The sequence below is a fragment of the Ranitomeya imitator genome, chromosome 3, assembly GCF_032444005.1.
Source record: "Ranitomeya imitator isolate aRanImi1 chromosome 3, aRanImi1.pri, whole genome shotgun sequence".
NCBI classification, from domain to species: domain Eukaryota; kingdom Metazoa; phylum Chordata; class Amphibia; order Anura; family Dendrobatidae; genus Ranitomeya; species Ranitomeya imitator.
In genome coordinates this window covers 185151347-185170907 of record NC_091284.1, presented here as the reverse complement: position 1 = coordinate 185170907, position 19561 = coordinate 185151347, and the positions used below count along the sequence as shown (strand labels likewise).

The following is a 19561-nucleotide window of genomic DNA, read 5'->3' as shown; positions in this document are numbered from 1 at the left end:
ATCTGCAGCGTTTCTGCACCGATTGACTTCCATTGAATCAGTCAAATCAGCAGTCAAACTGCAGGTGTAAAAAGGTTTGCGGATTTGCGTGTCAAAAACGCTGCAGAAAGTAAATGTCAGAATAAGGAAGAGTGTGTGGGCGTGTCTAATGGTACTACTACTCCCATCCGGCTGTGTCTGCTGTCACATATAACAGTGACAGCATGAGCTGATGATGGGAGAGTCGTCCCATCATCTGGCGCCTGTGTTCAATTGTAAAAAAAATAAATAAATCATATACTCCTCAAACACCTAATCCCTGACGCCCTCGTCTCCTGCAAGCAGTGAAAAATAATAAACCAACATATTCTTACCTTTCTGCTGTAATCCATTTAATAACAAGTGTCCCACAACAATCTCGCTTGTAGAGCAGTCACATTGAGAGAAATGACCGCTCTACCTGGCCTCCGGCGATACACTGACAGGAGGTAATCGCTCCCACTGCGTATCACTGAGCTTCCGCGAGTTTACCAAAGTTCATCAGCTGATCAGCAGCGGTGCAACACCCATGCGTGAGAAAATTATTATGCAGCGGTTCCGTAAGTGAGACCACCGGAGTTGATGAGCTCTCAGTGATACACTGACAGGAGGTAATCGCTCCCGTGGTGTATCACCGGGTAGAGCTGTTCTACACGTGAGATCATGGACTACGTCAGACAGGGAGTATTATATGTTGATTTATTTTTGTTGCAGTAGACAAGGGCGTCGGGGATTAGGCGTTCAGTAAGTATGGTAAATTAAGATTCAATAAAGGAGTCTTTATTCTGGCTGTGTCTTTATTTACCATGTGACTATGGGGTTAGTAATGGATAGGTGTCTTATAGAAGACTCTCCATTACTAACCTGTGGGCTTGATGTCCCCTGACAATACAAAGGTAACATCAACACCACAAACACCAACACCACAAATATGAAGAGTGAGGCTGAGTGCAAGAATTGGCACATCTATAAGATGCGCAATTTCTGGGACAGCTGAGAGCCGATGATGGTTTTTAGTCTGGGGGGGTGCTGATATCCATGGCCCCTTCCCAGGCTATTAATATCAGCCTGCAGCTGTCTGCCTAGGCTTTGCTGGTTCGATTTTACAGGGGGACTCCATTTCAATTTTTTTTCTGGGGTTTCCCTGTAAACTAGCCAGTAAAGGCCAAGCAAACAGCAGTGAGCTGATATTAACCCCTTCCCGACCTTTGACGCATACGCTGCGTCATGAAAGTCGGTGCCATTCCGACCCATGACGCAGCATATGCGTCATGGAAAGATCGCGTCCCTGCAGGCCGGGTGAAAGGGTTAACTCCCATTTCACCCGATCTGCAGGGACAGGGGGAGTGGTAGTTTAGCCCAGGGGGGGTGGCTTCACCCCCTCGTGGCTACGATCGCTCTGATTGGCTGTTGAAAGTGAAACTGCCAATCAGAGCGATTTGTAATATTTCACCTAAAAAACTGGTGAAATATTACAATCCAGCCATGGCCGATGCTGCAATATCATCGGCCATGGCTGGAAACACTTATGTGCACCCACCCCACCCCTCCGATCGCCCCCCCAGCCCCCCGATCTGTGGTCCGCTCCCCTCCGTCCTGTGCTCCGCTCCCCCGTCCTCCTGTCCGCTTCCCCGTGCACCAATCACACCCCCTGTGCTGCAATCAAACCCCCCCGCACTCCGATCCCCCCCCCGCACACAGCGACCCCCCCCCGTGCTCCGATCCACCCCCCCCGCACAGCGATCCCTCACCCCGTGCTCCAATCCTTCCCCGTGCTCCAATCCTCCCTCCCGTGTTCCGATCCACCCCCCCCCATGATCCGATCCACCCCCCCGTGCTCCGACGCCCCCCCCGTGCCCTGATCTCCCCCCCCTTATACTTACCTGGCCGCCCGAGGTCCGTCCGTCTTCTTTCCTGGGCGCCGCCATCTTCCAAAATGGCGGGCGCATGTGCAGTGCGCCCGCCGAATCTGCCGGCTGGCAGATTCGTTCCAGAGTGAATTTTGATCACTGAGATATATCCTATCTCAGTGATCAAAATAAAAAAAATAGTAAATGACCCCCCCCTTTGTCACCCCCATAGATAGGGACAATAAAAAAAATAAAGAATTTTTTTTTTTTCCACTAAGGTTGGGGTAAGAACTAGGGTTAGGGGTAGGGTTAGGGGTAGGGGTAGGGTTAGGGCTAGGGTTAGGGGTAGGGGTAGGGTTAGGGCTAGGGTTAGGGGTAGGGTTAGGGCTAGGGTTAGGGTTTCGGTATGTGCACACGTATTCTGGTCCTATGCGGATTTTTCCGCAGCGGATTTGAAAAATCCACAGTGCTAAACCGCTGCCGATTTATCGTGGATTTACCGCGGTTTTTCTGCGCATTTCACTGCGGTTTTACAACTGCGATTTTCTATTGGAGCAGTTCTAAAACCGCTGCGGAATCCGCAGAAAGAAGTGACATGCTGCGGAATGTAAACCGCTGCGTTTCCGTGCAGTTTTTCCGCAGCATGTGTACAGCGATTTTTGGTTCCCATAGGTTCACATTGAACTGTACACTCATGGGAAACTGCTGCGGATCCGCAGCGTTTTCCGCAGCGTGTGCACATACCTTTAGAATTAGGCTATGTGCACACGGTGCGGATTGGCCGCTGCGGATTCGCAGCAGTGTTCCATCGGGTTTACAGTACCATGTAAACATATGGAAAACCAAATCCGCTGTGCCCATGGTGCAGAAAATACCGCGCGGGAACGCTGCGTTGTATTTTCCGCAGCATGCCAATTCTTTGTGCGGATTCCGCAGCGTTTTACACCTGTTCCTCAATAGGAATCCACAGGTGAAATCCGCACAAAAAACACTGGAAATCCACGGTAAATCCACAGGTAAAACGCAGTGCCTTTTACCCGCGGATTTTTCAAAAATGATGCTGAAAAATCTCATACGAATCCGCAACGTTGGCACATAGCCTTAGAGTTGGGTTGGAATTAGGGTTGTGGTTAGGGTTAGGGGTGTGTTGGGGTTAGGGTTGTGGTTAGGGGTGTGTTGGGGTTAGGGTTGTGATTAGGGTTACGGCTACAGTTGGGATAAGGGTTAGGGGTGTGTTGGAGGTAGAATTGAGGGGTTTCCACTGTTTAGGCACTTCAGGGGGTCTCCAAACGCAACATGGCGCCACCATTGATTCCAGCCAATCTTGTATTCAAAAATTCAAATGGTGCTCCCTCACTTCCGAACCCCGACGTGTGCCCAAACAGTGGTTTACCCCCACATATGGGGTACCAGCATACTCAGGACAAACTGCGCAACAATTACTGGGGTCCAATTTCTCCTGTTACCCTTGAGAAAATAAAAAATTGCTTGCTAAAACATCATTTTTGAGGAAAGAAAACGTATTTATTATTTTCACGGCTCTGCGTTATAAACTTCTGTAAAGCACTTGGGGGTTGAAAGTGCTCACCACACATCTAGATAAGTTCCTTTGGGGGTCTAGTTTCCAAAATGGGGTCACTTGTGGGGGGTTTCTACTGTTTAGGCACACCAGGGGCTCTGCAAACGCAATGTGACGCCCGCAGACCATTCCATCAAAGTCTGCATTTCAAAAGTCACTACTTCCCTTCTGAGCCCCCACGTGTGCCCAAACAGTGGTTTACCCCCACACATGGGGTATCAGCGTACTCAGGAGAAACTGGACAACAACTTTTGTGGTCCAATTTCTCCTGTAACCCTTGGTAAAATAAAAAATTCTGGGCTAAAAAATTATTTTTGAGGAAAGAAAACGTATTTATTATTTTCACTGCTCTGTGTTATGAACTTCTGTGAAGCACTTGGGGGTTCAAAGTGCTCACCTCACATCTAGATAAGTTCCTTTCGGGGTCTAGTTTCCAAAATGGGGTCACTTGTGGGGGGTTTCTACTGTTTAGCCACATCAGGGGCTCTGCAAACGCAACGTGACGCCCGCAGAGCATTCCATCAAAGTCTGCATTTCAAAACGTCACTACTTCACTTCCGAGCCCCAGCATGTGCCTAAACAGTGGTTTACCCCCACATATGGGGTATCAGCGTACTCAGGAGAAACTGGACAACAACTTTTGGGGTCAAATTTCTCCTGTTACCCTTGGGAAAATAAAAAATTGCGGGCTAAAATTCATTTTTGAGAAAATAATTTTTTTTTTTTATTTTCATGGCTCTGCGTTATAAACTTCTGTGAAGCACTTGAGGGTTCAAAGTGCTCACTACACATCTAGATTAGTTCCTTTGGGGGTCTAGTTTCCAAAATGGGGTAATTTGTGGGGGATCTCCAATGTTTAGGCACACAGTGGCTCTCCAAACGCGACATGGTGTCCGCTAATGATTGGAGATAATTTTCCATTTAAAAAGCCAAATGGCGTGCCTTCCCTTCTGAGCCCTGCCGTGCGCCCAAACAGTGGTTTACCCCCACATATGGGGTATCTGCATACTCAGGACAAACTGGACAACAACATTTGTGGTCCAATTTCTCCTATTACCATTGGCAAAATAGGAAATTCCAGGCTAAAAAATCATTTTTGAGAAAAGAAAAATTATTTTTTATTTTCATGGCTCTGCATTATAAACTTCTGTGAAGCACCTGGGGGTTTAAAGTGCTCAGTATGCATCTAGATAAGTTCCTTGGGGGGTCTAGTTTCCAAAATGGGGTCACTTGTGGGGGAGCTCCATTGCATAGGCACACAGGGGCTCTCCAAATGCGACATGGTGTCCGCTAACAATTGGAGCTAATTTTCCATTCAAAAAGTTAAAAGGCGCGCCTTCCCTTCCGAGCCCTGCCGTGTGCCCAAACAGTGGTTTACCCCCACATATGAGGTATCGGCGTACTCGGGAGAAATTGCTCAACAAATTTTAGGATCCATTTTATCCTATTGCCCATGTGAAAATGAAAAAATTGAGGCGAAAATAAATTTTTTGTGAAAAAAAAGTACTTTTTCATTTTTACGGATCAATTTGTGAAGCACCTGAGGGTTTAAAGTGCTCACTAGGCATCTAGATAAGTTCCTTGGGGGGTCCAGTTTCCAAAATGGGGTCACTTGTGGGGGAGCTCCAATGTTTAAGCCCACAGGGTCTCTCCAAACGCGACATGGTGTCCGCTATCGATGGAGATAATTTTTCATTCAAAAAGTCAAATGGCGCTCCTTCCCTTCCGAGCCTTACCATGTGCCCAAACAGTGGTTTACCCCCACATGTGAAGTATCGGTGTACTCAGGATAAATTGCCAAACAAATTTTAGGATCCATTTTATCCTGTTGTCCATGTGAAAATGAAAAAATTGAGGCTAAAAGAATTTTTTTGTGAAAAAAAAGTACTTTTTCATTTTTACGGATCAATTTGTGAAGCACCTGGGGGTTTAAAGGGCTCACTATGCATCTAGATAAGTTCCTTGGGGCGTCTAGTTTCCAAAATGGGGTCACTTGTGGGGGAGCTCCAATTTTTAGGCACACGGGGGCTCTCCAAATGTGACATGGTGTCCGCTAAAGAGTGCAGCCAATTTTTCATTCAAAAAGTCAAATGGCGCTCCTTCCCTTCCAAGCCCTGCCGTGCGCCCAAACAGTGGTTTACCCCCACATATGAGGTATCAGCGTACTCAGGACAAATTGGACAACAACGTACGTGGTTCAGTTTCTCCTTTTACCATTGGGAAAATAAAAAAATTGTTGCTGAAAAATCATTTTTGTGACTAAAAAGTTAAATGTTCATTTTTTCCTTCCATGTTGCTTCTGCTGCTGTGAAGCACCTGAAGGGTTAATAAACTTCTTGAATGTGGTTTTGTGCACCTTGAGGGGTGCAGTTTTTAGAATGGTGTCACTTTTGGGTATTTTCAGCCATATAGACCCCTCAAACTGACTTCAAATGTGAGGTGGTCCCTAAAAAAAATGGTTTTGTAAATTTCGTTGTAAAAATGAGAAATCGCTGGTCAAATTTTAACCCTTATAACTTCCTAGCAAAAAAAAATTTTGTTTCCAAAATTGTGCTGATGTAAAGTAGACGTGTGGGAAATGTTATTTATTAACTATTTTGTGTCACATAACTCTCTGGTTTAACAGAATAAAAATTCAAAATGTGAAAATTGCGAAATTTTCAAAATTTTCGCCAAATTTCCGTTTTTATCACAAATAAACACAGAATTTATTGACCTAAATTTACCACTAACATGAAGCCCAATATGTCACGAAAAAACAATCTCAGAACCGCTAGGATCCATTGAAGCGTTCCTGAGTTATTACCTCATGAAGGGACACTGGTCAGAATTGCAAAAAACGGCAAGGTCTTTAAGGTCAAAATAGGCTGGGTCATGAAGGGGTTAATAGCCTGAGAAGCTTTATAGCTATTGGCTCCTTCCCATAATATTAAGATCTGCCATCAGCCGTTGGCTTTCCCTCTGCTGGTAGCCCACGCATTTAAAAAAAATGTTTTTGAAAAATAAACATATTGCATTTCACGCAGATTTGACAGTTGCTCTTTTGTTACACACAACTATGTAGGAGCGTTAACATAACCTACATATGCTGTATCTGTCTTTAATATTAATTACAGTATCTGGCTGAAGGGGTTCAACAAGGAAGACATCACCATTTTTTATTTTTTTTTAAAAGCAAAGTTTGGAATTTTTTTTCACCACTTAGATAAAAAAGAACCTAGCCATGTTTGGTGTCTATGAACTCGTAATGACCTGGAGAATCATAATGGCAGCTCAGTTTTAGGCTATGTGCACACGTTCAGGAATTCATGCAGAAAATTCCTGGGGAAATCCGGACATTTCTGCCAGATTTCCGCATGAAATCCGCATGCGTTGTTTTGCGCGGTTTGACGCGGTTTTTGCACGGTTTTTCCCAGACATTTCCCAATGCATTAGACAGTGAGAAAACCGCAAAATTAATGAGCAGGTTTATTATTTTCTCTGATCGCCCAGGACGGCACCACGGAGAGAGGGGATCCGCCCACCAAGGACAGGAAACCTACGGATAAAAAGGCGGTACCACTCTCCTGCATCAGTTGGTTTCCTGTCCTTGATGGGAGACCTACGGACTTACCAGTCGTCGTTGGAATTCCGGGGCCAACCAGTCCGATTCAGGCAGCTGGGGTCCCTCTGCCTCGGCTAGGGTGGTGACCCGAAGCGCCACCGCTGGGAGCCAGTGGGCCGACGGTGTGCGGGGGAGGTGACAAGGAGTTCGCGGTCACCTCCCCAGGTAAGATGCAGCAGCGGCAACATCCAGGGGGGTCCCTCTGTGGTTGCGGGAGGTGCGGCGTGGCCCTCCCCTAGCACGCGTCCGCCTGCACACTGCACGCCATCGGGTATGCAGAGCCACGCAGTAGGGTCTGCATAGGACCGGGGGTGCCGGTCAGCAGCGCCATATCTGCACTCCGGGCGGCCATCTTGTGAGTACGGCGCATGCCAGGAGTTGCGCTGGTCTCGCGAGACGCTGGGCTGGATCTGCGCAGGCGTCGGCGTTCGGCGCTCCTCGCCGTCGGCTGAGTGCTACTGCGCAGGCGTCGCCGATAGGAGCGTCTGCGCAGGCGTCGCCAAAAGATAGGTCGCTTGGGCGTTCCAAAGGCGCCGCAGAAGCGTCTGCGCAGGCGTCGCCAAAGGATAGGTCGCTTGGGCGTTCCAAAGGCGCCGCAGAAGCGTCTGCGCAGGCGCCGGCGTTCGGCGCTTCTCGCCGTCGGTTAAGCGCTACTGCGCAGGCGCCGGGGAAAGCGGCGGGAGCTTTAAAAATGGGGGATTTACTTCCTCTCAGCGGCTCTGCAGTTTATCAGCAAGAGCCTTAGGAGCTACTAATCGTCGCAGCACAGGCGCAGCCAGCGTTATTAGCAGCAGACCAGCAGCAGTATGAGCGACCCGGCGTCTCCCCTGCCTGGATCACCTCCACCTACAGCATCGCCTCAGCAGCAGCAAAAAAGGCGACAGCAGAAAAGTTACCAGGACACCAGCAAAGAACGCCAAAGGTCTCAACACAGCAAGGAGTCCAGCACGGCGTCGGGGAAAAAGCCAGAGGCTGAGAATCCCCAACCGGTATTTATGGGTCCTGGAGGTGGTAAGTTGATCTTGGTGAAAGTTAGAGACAGTAAGATTGTTATTTGTCTCTTTTAGGGGAGGAAAAGCGTAGGTAAAACAAAGCACAAAGCCTGTGCCATCTGTAAAGAGGATCTTCCACCCGCATGGGAGAAGCAGCTATGCAATTCCTGCATACAGCAAACAGTATCTGAAAGCCTGCCTGGGTTTGCAACAGATCTTAAAAACCTGATTAAAGAACAGGTGGAAGACACCTTTAGATCCCTTAAAAGGGGAAAAAAACGGAGAAGGACCAGACACAGGTCCCCGTCCCCAGTCTCTAAATCTGACAGCGATAGTGCGAGTTCAGCATCCTCCGACTCCTCCTCCTTATCCTCATCATCCACTTCTTCCTCAGGAGTTCACAATTGTTTCCCGCTAGAGGACACTGATGGCCTCATAAAGGCAGTGAGGAGTACTATGGGACTAGTAGACTCCCACCCCAAAAAGTCAGCACAAGACATCATGTTTGGGGGATTAGAACAAAAAAAGAGGAGAGCTTTTCCGCTTAACGAAGCAATTGCAGCGTTAATTAAAAAGGAATGGAAAAAACCCATGAAAAAGACTCTCCTAACCCCGAAAAGGAAATACCCCTTCGAGGATGAATCCTGTTCCTTCTGGGAAAAAGCCCCCAAATTAGATGTAGCAATAGCCAAAGCATCAAAGAAATTCGCTCTCCCGTTTGAGGACATGGGGGTCCTAAAAGACCCTATGGACAAGAAGGCGGACGCCTTCCTCAAGGGCTCTTGGGAGTCAGCGGGAGAAGGCCTGAAACCAGCAGTGGCAGCAGCTTGCACATCCCGCTCCCTAATGATCTGGTTAAATCAACTAGAGGGTCAATTAAAAGGGAAAACCTCCCGAGACTCGATGCTGAAAACATTACCTGTAATAAGGGGAGCGGCGGCTTTTCTGGCTGACGCCTCAGCAGACTCTATCATGTTAGCCGCCAGGTCAGCAGTGTTCGCCAATGCGGCCAGGCGTGCCCTCTGGCTTAAAAATTGGCCTGGCGATCTGCAAACAAAAACAAAACTATGTACTATCCCCTGCGAAGGGGAGTTTTTGTTCGGTTCCACTTTAGATGACATCCTGGAAAAAGCCGGGGACAAGAAAAAGTCCTTTCCCTCCCTTGGTCTCCCCTCTTACCGGAAGCCCTTTCGGAACAAGAGGTTTTTCCGCAAGAACCCTGGGAGAGGCCAGGGAAAATGGGAGGATAAGAGGAACAAAAACAAGGGGTTCATCTTTAACAAAAACCCCACTGATAACAAGAAACCTTCTCAATGAAGGTTCGCCCCAGGTGGGAGGGAGGTTATCTCTCTTTCTTCCAGCCTGGAAAAAGATTACCTCCAGTCAATGGATTCTGAACATTATAGAATCAGGCCTGAGGCTGACATTCAAAAGATGCCCCCGTACCTCTTTTATGATGACATCCATAAGATCTTCGGCAGAAGAACAGCTGGCTCTGGAAAACGAGGTCATCGAGTTAGTAAAAAAGAGTGTACTCCTGGAGGTTCCCCCACAAGAAAGAGGGCAAGGGTACTATTCCCCTCTATTCCTGAGGAAGAAACCAGACGGTTCCTTCAGGACTATTATAAATCTAAAGAAATTAAACGATTTCCTGGAGATTCAAGCATTCAAGATGGAAACGATAAAGTCATCTATCAAGATGTTGTTTCCCCAATGCTTCATGGTGGTCCTGGACTTAAAGGACGCATATTATCACGTCCCAATACACAAAGATCACCAGAGATTCCTCAGGATGGCAGTTCACATCAGGGGAGTCCTAAAACACTTCCAGTTTTCAGCTCTACCATTTGGTCTTGCCATAGCTCCGAGGATTTTCACAAAGCTGATAGCGGAGGTAATGGCTCACCTCAGAGAAGAAAATACCCTAATCGTTCCATATCTGGACGATTTCTTGGTGATAGGCTCCTCCCCGCAACATTGCGAGGATCAACTGGCAATAGTGATGCATTCTTTGAAGGAATTGGGCTGGCTAATAAACATGGGAAAGTCCAGACTAATGCCTTCTCAGGTCCAGGAGTACCTGGGTCTCACTCTAGACTCCAAAAAGATGGAATGTCGTCTCCCGGAGTACAAGATACAAAAACTAAAAAGTTTAGTATCGAGAACCCAATCTCTCCCCTCCATAACACTCCGTCAGGCCATGTCCCTCTTAGGCTCTATGACCTCTTGCATCCCTGCAGTCCAGTGGGCCCAATTACATTCAAGAGAACTTCAATGGCAGATATTATCGGAGCAAATCCATCTAGGAGGGCATTTAGACGGGCAGTTGACTTTATCTCCTCGCACCAATCACTCTCTAACATGGTGGAAATCGCAGGAAAATCTTTCCCAGGGAGTCCCGTGGGTAATTCAGATCTCGAAAGTCCTGACTACGGATGCAAGCCCTTCAGGGTGGGGGGCTCATCTGGGCGACCTAGTAACCCAGGGCACTTGGTCTCCATCCACAGTCAACAAATCCTCCAACATGAAGGAGCTCCTTGCAGTAAAATTTGCCCTTCAGGAATTCTTGGGGGTCCTTCACTCTCACCATGTAAGAGTAATGTCGGACAATCGGGTGGTAGTATCTTACCTAAATCACCAGGGGGGCACCCGTTCCAAAAATCTAATGGAGGTGACCAATTCAATCCTGCAAATAGCCGAGAGCAACCTCTTATCCCTAACAAGCTTACACATAAGGGGAGTGGACAACTACAAAGCAGACTTCCTCAGCCGGTCCAGTCTAAAACAGGGGGAATGGGAACTAAATCAGGCGATATTCACCCAGATCACAGAAAGATGGGGCGTTCCCAAAAAAGATCTCTTTGCGAGTCATCTAAACAAAAAAGTAACCTCCTTTTGCTCCCTATCTCCCCTGGGGAACCCAGTAGCTGTGGACGCCTTCCTGATATCTTGGGGTCACCATCTGGTCTATGCCTTCCCTCCTCTTATTCTGATTCCAGCAGTGCTGAGGAAGATTCGGGAGGACGGGGCGCTGGTCATCTTAATTGCCCCGTTCTGGCCGAAGAGGCCTTGGTTCTCATGGATGAGGAAGTTATCAATATCAGACCCTTGGGTATTACCAGACCTCCAAGATCTGTTGTCACAGGGCCCAGTCTGTCATCCGCAGGTCAAGAACTTGCACTTGACAGCTTGGCTCTTGAAAGGAAATTACTAGAAAGCAGGGGGTTCTCTCCGGGCTTGATCTCAACTCTGTTACAAAGTAGGAAGCCTGTTACAACAAGACAGTATGGCAAGATATGGAAAAAGTTTCTGTCATCATCAGGTGCAAAAATAGGGAAAGAAATTCCCCTTAATTCCATATTAGAGTTCCTACAAAACGGGTTGGAGATGGGTTTAGCCACTAACACCCTAAAAGTTCACGTGGCAGCTTTGGGAGCCCTATTCAATTTTGATTTAGCCTCAAATAGGTGGGTCGCTAGATTCATCAGGGCGGCAGGAAGATCAAGGCCTCTTCCAGTAAAAGTTGTTCCTCAATGGGACTTAAACTTGGTCCTTAAAGCCCTGACTAATTCTCCATTTGAGCCATTACACGAATCTACAATAAAAAATCTATCCCTCAAAACAGCTCTATTAGTCGCCCTCACTTCGGCCCGCAGGGTTAGCGATTTACAGGCTCTCAGCTAACCCTCCCTACACACAATTCCTAGAGGATAGGGTCATTTTAAAAACAGACCCAGCATATCTCCCAAAAGTGGCTTCAAAATTTCACAGGTCTCAAGAGATATCTCTCCCCTCCTTCTGTCCCAATCCTAAAAATAAGGAGGAACAAACATTACATACACTAGATGTAAGAAGATGTCTCTTACACTACCTAGAAGTCACTAGAGAGAGTAGGGAGGATTCCTCTCTGTTTGTGTGTTTCCAGGGTCCCCGGAAGGGGAAAAAAGCATCTAAAGCCACCATAGCAAGATGGATCACGGACGCCATCAGTCTATCATACTCAGCAAGTGGGATGTCTGTTCCCGGGGAGATTAAGGCTCACTCAACAAGAGCAGTAGCGACTTCCTGGGCGGAGAAGGCCGGAGCTTCCATAGACCAGATATGTAGAGCTGCTACCTGGTCCTCACCATCCACATTCTATAGGCACTATAGATTGGACCTAATCTCCTCTTCAGACCTTACTTTCGGTAAAAGGGTTCTGGAGGCGGTTGTCCCTCCCTGAATGTACTATCTATGCAATTCTCTCCGTGGTGCCGTCATGGGCGATCAGAGAAAAATATAGTTCTTACCGATAACGGTATTTCTCTGAGCCCATGACGGCACCCGTACATTCCCTCCCTTCACTTATGGGTGCGCACATCAAATTAGTGCCATAGTCTATTTATAGTCTTTAAACACGCGGTATCTCGTTATGATAAACAGTTAAAATTTAACAAATGTTTAGTAGTCTCCCATCGTTCTCTATGTAAAACAACAGATGCAGGAGAGTGGTACCGCCTTTTTATCCGTAGGTTTCCTGTCCTTGGTGGGCGGATCCCCTCTCTCCGTGGTGCCGTCATGGGCTCAGAGAAATACCGTTATCGGTAAGAACTATATTTTTTCCACAATGCGTTTTTCATGCGGAAAAAGGCACATCATGTGCACAGAAATTGCGGATTTAATTAAAAATGATAGGATGCTTAATGTATGCAGATTATTTGCTGTTTTATAGCGTTTTTATAGCGCAAAAACGCTAAAAAAACGCAAAAAATCTGCAACGTGTGCACATAGCCTTAGCATTGTGAACCTCGCAAAAAAGCAAACCAAAAAAAAGTGTGGGATTGTACTTTTTTTTTTTTTTTTTTTTACAATTTCTCCGAACTTGGAATTTTTTCACGTTGTTTAGTACAAGGCATGGTTAAATCAATGGTGGTGTTCAAAAGTACAACTCGTCCTGCAAAAAAAAAGCCCTCACATGGCCATATTGACGGAAAAATAAAAAAGTTATGGCTCTGGGAAGGAGGGGAGCAAGAAACGAAAACACAAAACCGAAAAAAGCTTCGAGGGTTAAGGGGTTAATATCTTTATTTAGCTCTACGGATTTACAAAAGTGTAATAAAATCCGAATCAAAAACGCATCAAATCTGCATAAAAACCACGTGGATTTTCAACCGCTTTTTCTGCCAAGAGAGGCAGAAACTGCGCAGAATTTTACACAAGCCAATCCGCAACGTGCGCACATAGCCTTAGTGCTACTTTATCCACATGCACTGCTCGCCTTGTATGAGAGTCGTATCTATGCCGTTACTACATTTACGCCTTACTGTGCAAGATTTTGGCTACACAGTTAACCATTAATAGCAGCAACATATACATTATATTTTACATATGTATATATATTTTTTTTTACTTTATGATTGCGCCATCTTCTCATTATTCCACGCACCCATGCTCTGTCTCCTCTTTCCCTTGAGTTCACTCTACTAACCTCAATTGCTATAGGTATGTAGAAAACTGTTTCCTGATATGCCAGCGCTTATTGCATGGCTTTTTTTTTTTTTTTTTCTAACGTTTGTACATATTGATGTAATAAGATTTTTATTTTTTTTGTCTAAAACCCTTGGAGATATATTGACTCATTTGGCCTTTGGTAGGACCTATCTAATGTTCAGCATTCTTTGCTAATTATATTTATTCTTAAATCCTGTTTTTCTATAATTGGACTGAGCAGTCTGAATTGCTGCAGCATTTCACAATAATGGAGTTCCTGGTACTTGAGGAGCACACCGGTACCCCATACTGCCGGTGGTTAAGGCAGATTCTCCTACAGTTGTAGTGCAGTTATTAAAAATGCTTTATTTTGTCCTTTTACATCTCCCTTTGTTACTTTGTACAATGTATTTAACATATTTTTATTTATTTAGCTCCTAAAGCAGAAGAACCATTGCTCTAACGGACTTCAGCCCCCCGCTGAGTACAAGGAAGTCCATTTTAACCCAGACCAGGACTGTTGCCTTCTTAAAGTTACCACGTTAAATTTTATTTACATCCCTGTGGTTATGGGTATGACACTAACTTATGTAAGTAACGGTGACGTATGTGATTATTCCTCCTGCCCTCACTGCTAATGAATAGGTCACCTTAGCCTCATGTACGAACAAAAACTGTGATTGCCATTGTTTTGTATTGTGCCCATTTTCTTTCCAACATCCTAGGTTAAAAGCACAGACACGTTCAATGTATGGCATCTCATGATTTTTGTTGCGATTATTTCCCCCAATGTGACCCACTGGTTTAATTGCTTGACAACCCATTCATTTCAGGCCCCCACAGAATATAACCAGATATACTCCCTTTCCACAATTGTCGTCCCAGCGATATCGGTGCTGCTGTACCCAACAGGTGACTTGACAATCGCTGCTGATCGTCTGCAGCTCCTCAGGAGTCTGTGAGAGCAGATATTCAACCTGACAAAATGGTAAAGGCTGCAGCCGATCAGCAGCCGCCTATTGGCTGCATCAGTCGTGTGATGTAACAATGTCCCACCAGGAACCACAGCACCAACATCACTGAAACAATGTCACTGCAGTGAATATCAATTCTTTATTTCCTATGGGGCCATGAATTATGTACCATATTTTCTGGTGTATAAGACGACCCATAACTTTTCCATATAAAATATGGAATTTGGGATATGCCCGCCGTATAAGACGGGGGTCATCTTATACGCCCAGTCATCTTATACGGTGTGTGGTTACCAGGGTCTGGAGGAGAGGAGACTCTCCTTCAGGCCCTGGGATCCATATTCATGTAAAAAATAAAGAATAAAAATAAAAAAAATATGGATATACTCACCATCTGACGGCCCCTGGCTCTCAGCGCTGCAAGCGCCTGCCTCCGTTCGGTCACCTGACTGCGACGTCATCGAAGGTCCTTCACTCACTGCATTCTTGGGAACAGAGGCAGACGCTAGCAGCGCTGAGAGCCAGTGTCCGTCGGAGGGGTGAGTATATCCATATTTTTTATTTTTTACATGAATATCGATCCCAGGGCCTGAAGGAGTCTCGTCTCCTTCAGACCCTGGGTACCATCCAGGATCGCTCCGTGCACCCGTACCCGGCGTATAAGACGACCCCCGACTTTTGGGACAATTTTTGTGTGTTAAAAAGTAGTCTTATACGCCGGAAAATACGGTATATTTCTGTATGGGTAGTTCCATAAAGTGGGGATAAAAAGACTGTGTAATCATTGAAACAAAGTATTACACAGTATGTGATACATTTCCTTATGTCTTTGTACAAGTTCACTCTAAAATGTAAAGGGCTGCGGAATATGTTGGCGCTATGGAAATGAAAGGAGTTTAAGGCTACATTCACACTAGTACGGCCCGACGCAAACTACGAAAAAAAAGAACAACGCGGGCATCGAATGCAGTTTTACAACGCATCCGCTGCCCTATTGTAATGTCTGGGGAGGAGGGGGCGGAGTTCTGTGCGGTCGGAAATAGCAGACTCGACGCACCAAAAAACGTTACATGGAACGTTTTTTGTGCCGATGGTCAGCCAAAACATGACTCATCCGTCACACAGCGGATGCGACGTGTGGCGATACGTCGCAATGTGTCGCTAATGAAAGTCTATGGAGAAAAAACGCATCCTGCGGGCAACTTTGCAGGATGCATTTTTACTCCAAAACAACGCATTGCGACATACGTAAAAAAAACGCTAGTGTGAAAGTAGCCTAACATACGATAATTTTAACAGTTAAGAAAATGTTCTTTGAAATTGCAGTACCTATAATAACACTTGTATATATGTATTTTTTTTTTTCTTTCTCCAGTTGACCATAAATGTTAGTACTGACATGAGGCATCACCGTGTGAGACTTCTTTTCCAAGACTGCCCAGTGTTAAGTGGCAAGAAGCCTCGTGGAGAGCTAGGAGTGCAGATTGTCTTGGATCCTGTTCACAGCGTTCATCTCCTAGACTGGTGGCATCCGAAATATCCTATCTCGGCCACGGCCTAATATTAGACCAGATATTTTGTTTCTGTTAGCCACCCAAGTGGAAGCCAAAGATATCGAAATGTTAGACTGGGAGACAGGGTGGCGTTCAGCGTGCCCATGGACACTTACTTTACTCAACCGTTGAGATTAAAGATTTTTATTTTCTCATCTGGATTGAGCTGAAGTCTATTAATTAATATGATCAAAACATTTTTTTATTTTTTAAATCCTCCAAGGAATTTACCCTAAAAATTAAGTGTTGAAAATAGTGTGATACAGTATTTTAGGTTTTGGCAGCTTGATGAGTTGCTTTTGACCAAGTGTTGGTCACTAATGGTGTTTACCCCTTTTAACCACTATAAATAAGAAGCTGTAGTATCTACAAAGGAAATCCAGCTTCTTTATGGCCAGGACATGAATATCCATCTGTATTATGGCTTTTGTAATAACCATTTTTGTTAGTATGATGTAGGGTTGACCAATAATGCTGTAAATGGGACATGTTAAAGAAAACTGATTTTGTTTTAAAGAATGGCTCCTACGCTAAAGTGTGTCTACTGTGCTGCTGCTGGGACATGAGTGAATGTGAAAAATCCATATAAAATGGCTGTAATTCTGTGAAAATATTGTGTGGGATTTTGGCTTTGGAGTTTTGTTAGAGAGATTAAGGCTTTGTGCACACGTTGCAGATTTTGCTGCGGATCTGCAGCTGTGGGTCCGCAGCAGTTTCCCATTAATTTACAGTACAATGTAAACCTATAGAAAACAGAAAACGCTCTGCCCATGCTGCGGAAAAAACCACGCGGAAACGCAGCGGTTTACATTCCACAGCATGTCAATTCTTTGTGTGGATTCCGCTGCGGTTTACACCTGCTCCACAATAGGAATCCGCAGGTGTAAAACCACAGGGGAATCCACATAAAACCGTGGTAAATCCGCAGGTAAAACGCAGTGCCTTTTACCTGCGGATTTCTAAAATCCGCTGCGGTAAAATCTGCAGAGGTCCATTCTATGTGTGCACATACCCTAAAAGGGAACCTAGCATGTCTCCAAATGTTATTCAACTGCAAATATGGGGTTAGTCTGCAGGTTAATAGCATTATAAAGCTTTGCAGCCATAACCCTGAAAGTGTGGCTAAAGAGAGGAAATTAACTTTATTCCTCCGTCTTTCAGTCATAAAGATGTGATGGCGTGGCTTCAGTCACCGCTCAGTACAGTGTGCAGTGGCTGGAACATTGAATGACCCCTGTCTGCAGTGTATCAGTGCACACCCCGGCACTAACAGCCACTGTGTACTGAGCGGTGACTGAAGCCACGCTGTTACACCTCTATGACTGAAAGCCAGAGGCTGCTGGGAGGAATAAAGTTAATTTTCTCCCATCAGCTGCGTCTTCAGTGCTGAGGCCTTGCGGCTTTAGAACGCTATTATCCTGCAGATTAATTCCATATCTGCAGGTTAATGGCGTTTGGGACATGATTGGTTCCCTTTAAGAAATTTAAACTAGTTGCAAGGAAAGACATGAGATTAGTAAACTTGCCTGGTAAGTCGCCTTCTGCTCCAGCATAAGTCCTGGTGGAGCAATAATCTGCCAAAGACTACACTCAAACAAGCATTACAATTAGCAGTCGGTCATATCAACACATTGCCGTCTTGACAGAATCCAAATACAGCTCCATGCTCTTGTCCACAAAGCCTTTGCATCGGTCTAACTGCCAGTGAAACTAGTATGGTCTCATTGAAAGAAACCTAGACAAGACTAGGGCATTTTATTGGTTTCTGTAGTCACTTGTGCACTAGCCCATTACATTGGTCAGTTGTGAATGTGGACAGCACATTGACCGCACCTACACTTGACTGAACGTAGACATACAGGTGCTTCTCAAGAATATCATCAAAATTGTCATTTATTTTAGTTCTTCAATACAGAAAGTGAAACTCGTATATTATAGTCACTACAATTAGTGATCTATTTCAAGTATTTATATTTCTGTTAATGTTGTTGTTTGTGGCTTACAACCAATGAAACCCTGAAGTTATAATCTCAGTAAATTAGAATTAACAAAAAACATCTGCAAAGGCTTCCTAAGCATTTAAAATGGTCCCTTAGTTTGTTTTAGTACTGAAACACAGGCTGTAAGCCATAATCATCAACAATAACTGAAATAAACACGTGAAATAGATCACTCTGTATGTAATGACTCTATGTAATGAGTTTCACTTTTTGTATTGAAGAACTGAAATAAATGAACTTTTTGATGATATTCTAATTTTGTGAGCTGCACTTGTACATACTAGCTTGTGACGCCCACCCATACAAGGGCAGTGATTGGCTGCAGTTATGTGGATGGACAACACATCACTGCCGAAAAATAAGCAGACTGGCGGAAATAGTGGCACTGGAGCAGTGGGCAACTTAACAGGTGAGAAGGGTTTTATTTTATACCTTTCCTGTAGCGAGTATGAGCTCTTAAACTATTTTACCATTCTTTACGTTTAACTCCAGTAAGAAGGTCTAACATTGGGAATCCTGGCAATGTAATGTGCTACCTTTTGCCGTATCATGACTTTCCATATGCAGTTTGTAGACTCATGGTCACAGGCTGAATACTTTCCCTTCATTAAGAGAAGTATTAAAATTGGATGAGAAAATGGCTGGCACATGACTGAAGCCATGTAAATTGCAAATGAATGATCATGTGATGACCACCGACAGTGAAATTGTGCTGGAAAACCCCTACAAGGGTGTAAATGGTGGTAACATGTCATATTTAAAAAAAAAAAATAAATAATATCTGCCACCTAAACAAGCCTGAATAACTTGTGTGATTAGAAGAGACTACTTGGGTTTTAATTCTAGAATGCTCAGATATATCGTCTAGTGAACATTAAGCTACTTTGTAATCCAGAAGGTGCAGGGTTTGCAAAATTACTGCCAGGGACTGAAAGGGAGTAATTTTCAATGAAGGCATCCAGCTCAACAGATATAACATCTTCAACTTTACTTGGGAAAAGCTATAAAAACCTTGTTACATCCAGAGATCTATCAGTCAAGCTGGATTCTTTGTGTGAAAATTATGGACACTATTTCAAGCAAGAAATGGCCGTGAGCTGGTTTCCTCTTTTCACTGTAGGGGAATGTAAATTATAGAATCTATGGACCCGATTCATCAAAGTTTTTACGCCAGATATTTTGGCATTAAAAGTTTTAAAAAGATGCATAATTTTGGCGCAGCTGGTGGCTGCACTAACGATGTGACTTTTTTTTTCTTGTTCATACTTGTTACATCTCTTTAGTAGGAATAAAATTGACATCCTTTTATTACTTTTGTCTGGAATATTTAATTTCTCTCTATTTTCAGTGTTTACATTGTGTGAAATCCTTAAACCTAGCTACTGTCCTATCATAAACACCACTAAGCACATTACACTGCTCCACTACAAGGATTGGCCAATTTTTGCAGATTTTTACTAATACCCCGTAAATAGCATGAGAAATTAGGGCTCTTTTACACGTCCTGATGTTTCCAGTACTG

At 44.9% G+C, this 19561-nt stretch overlaps 1 protein-coding gene across 1 annotated transcript in view; it reads left to right on the top strand.

Annotated features, from left to right (window-relative positions):
* The window catches only part of TMEM183A (transmembrane protein 183A), a 45431-nt gene extending 26081 nt beyond the window's left edge, over window positions 1–19350 (top strand). Inside the window, exons 7-8 of the mRNA XM_069761696.1 lie at window positions 13947–14102; window positions 15862–19350. Coding sequence (XP_069617797.1) covers window positions 13947–14102; window positions 15862–16047 — 342 coding nt within the window. The 3' untranslated portion in view covers window positions 16048–19350. The remainder of the gene's footprint in view (window positions 1–13946; window positions 14103–15861) is intronic.
* The last annotated feature ends 211 nt before the right edge of the window (window positions 19351–19561 follow it).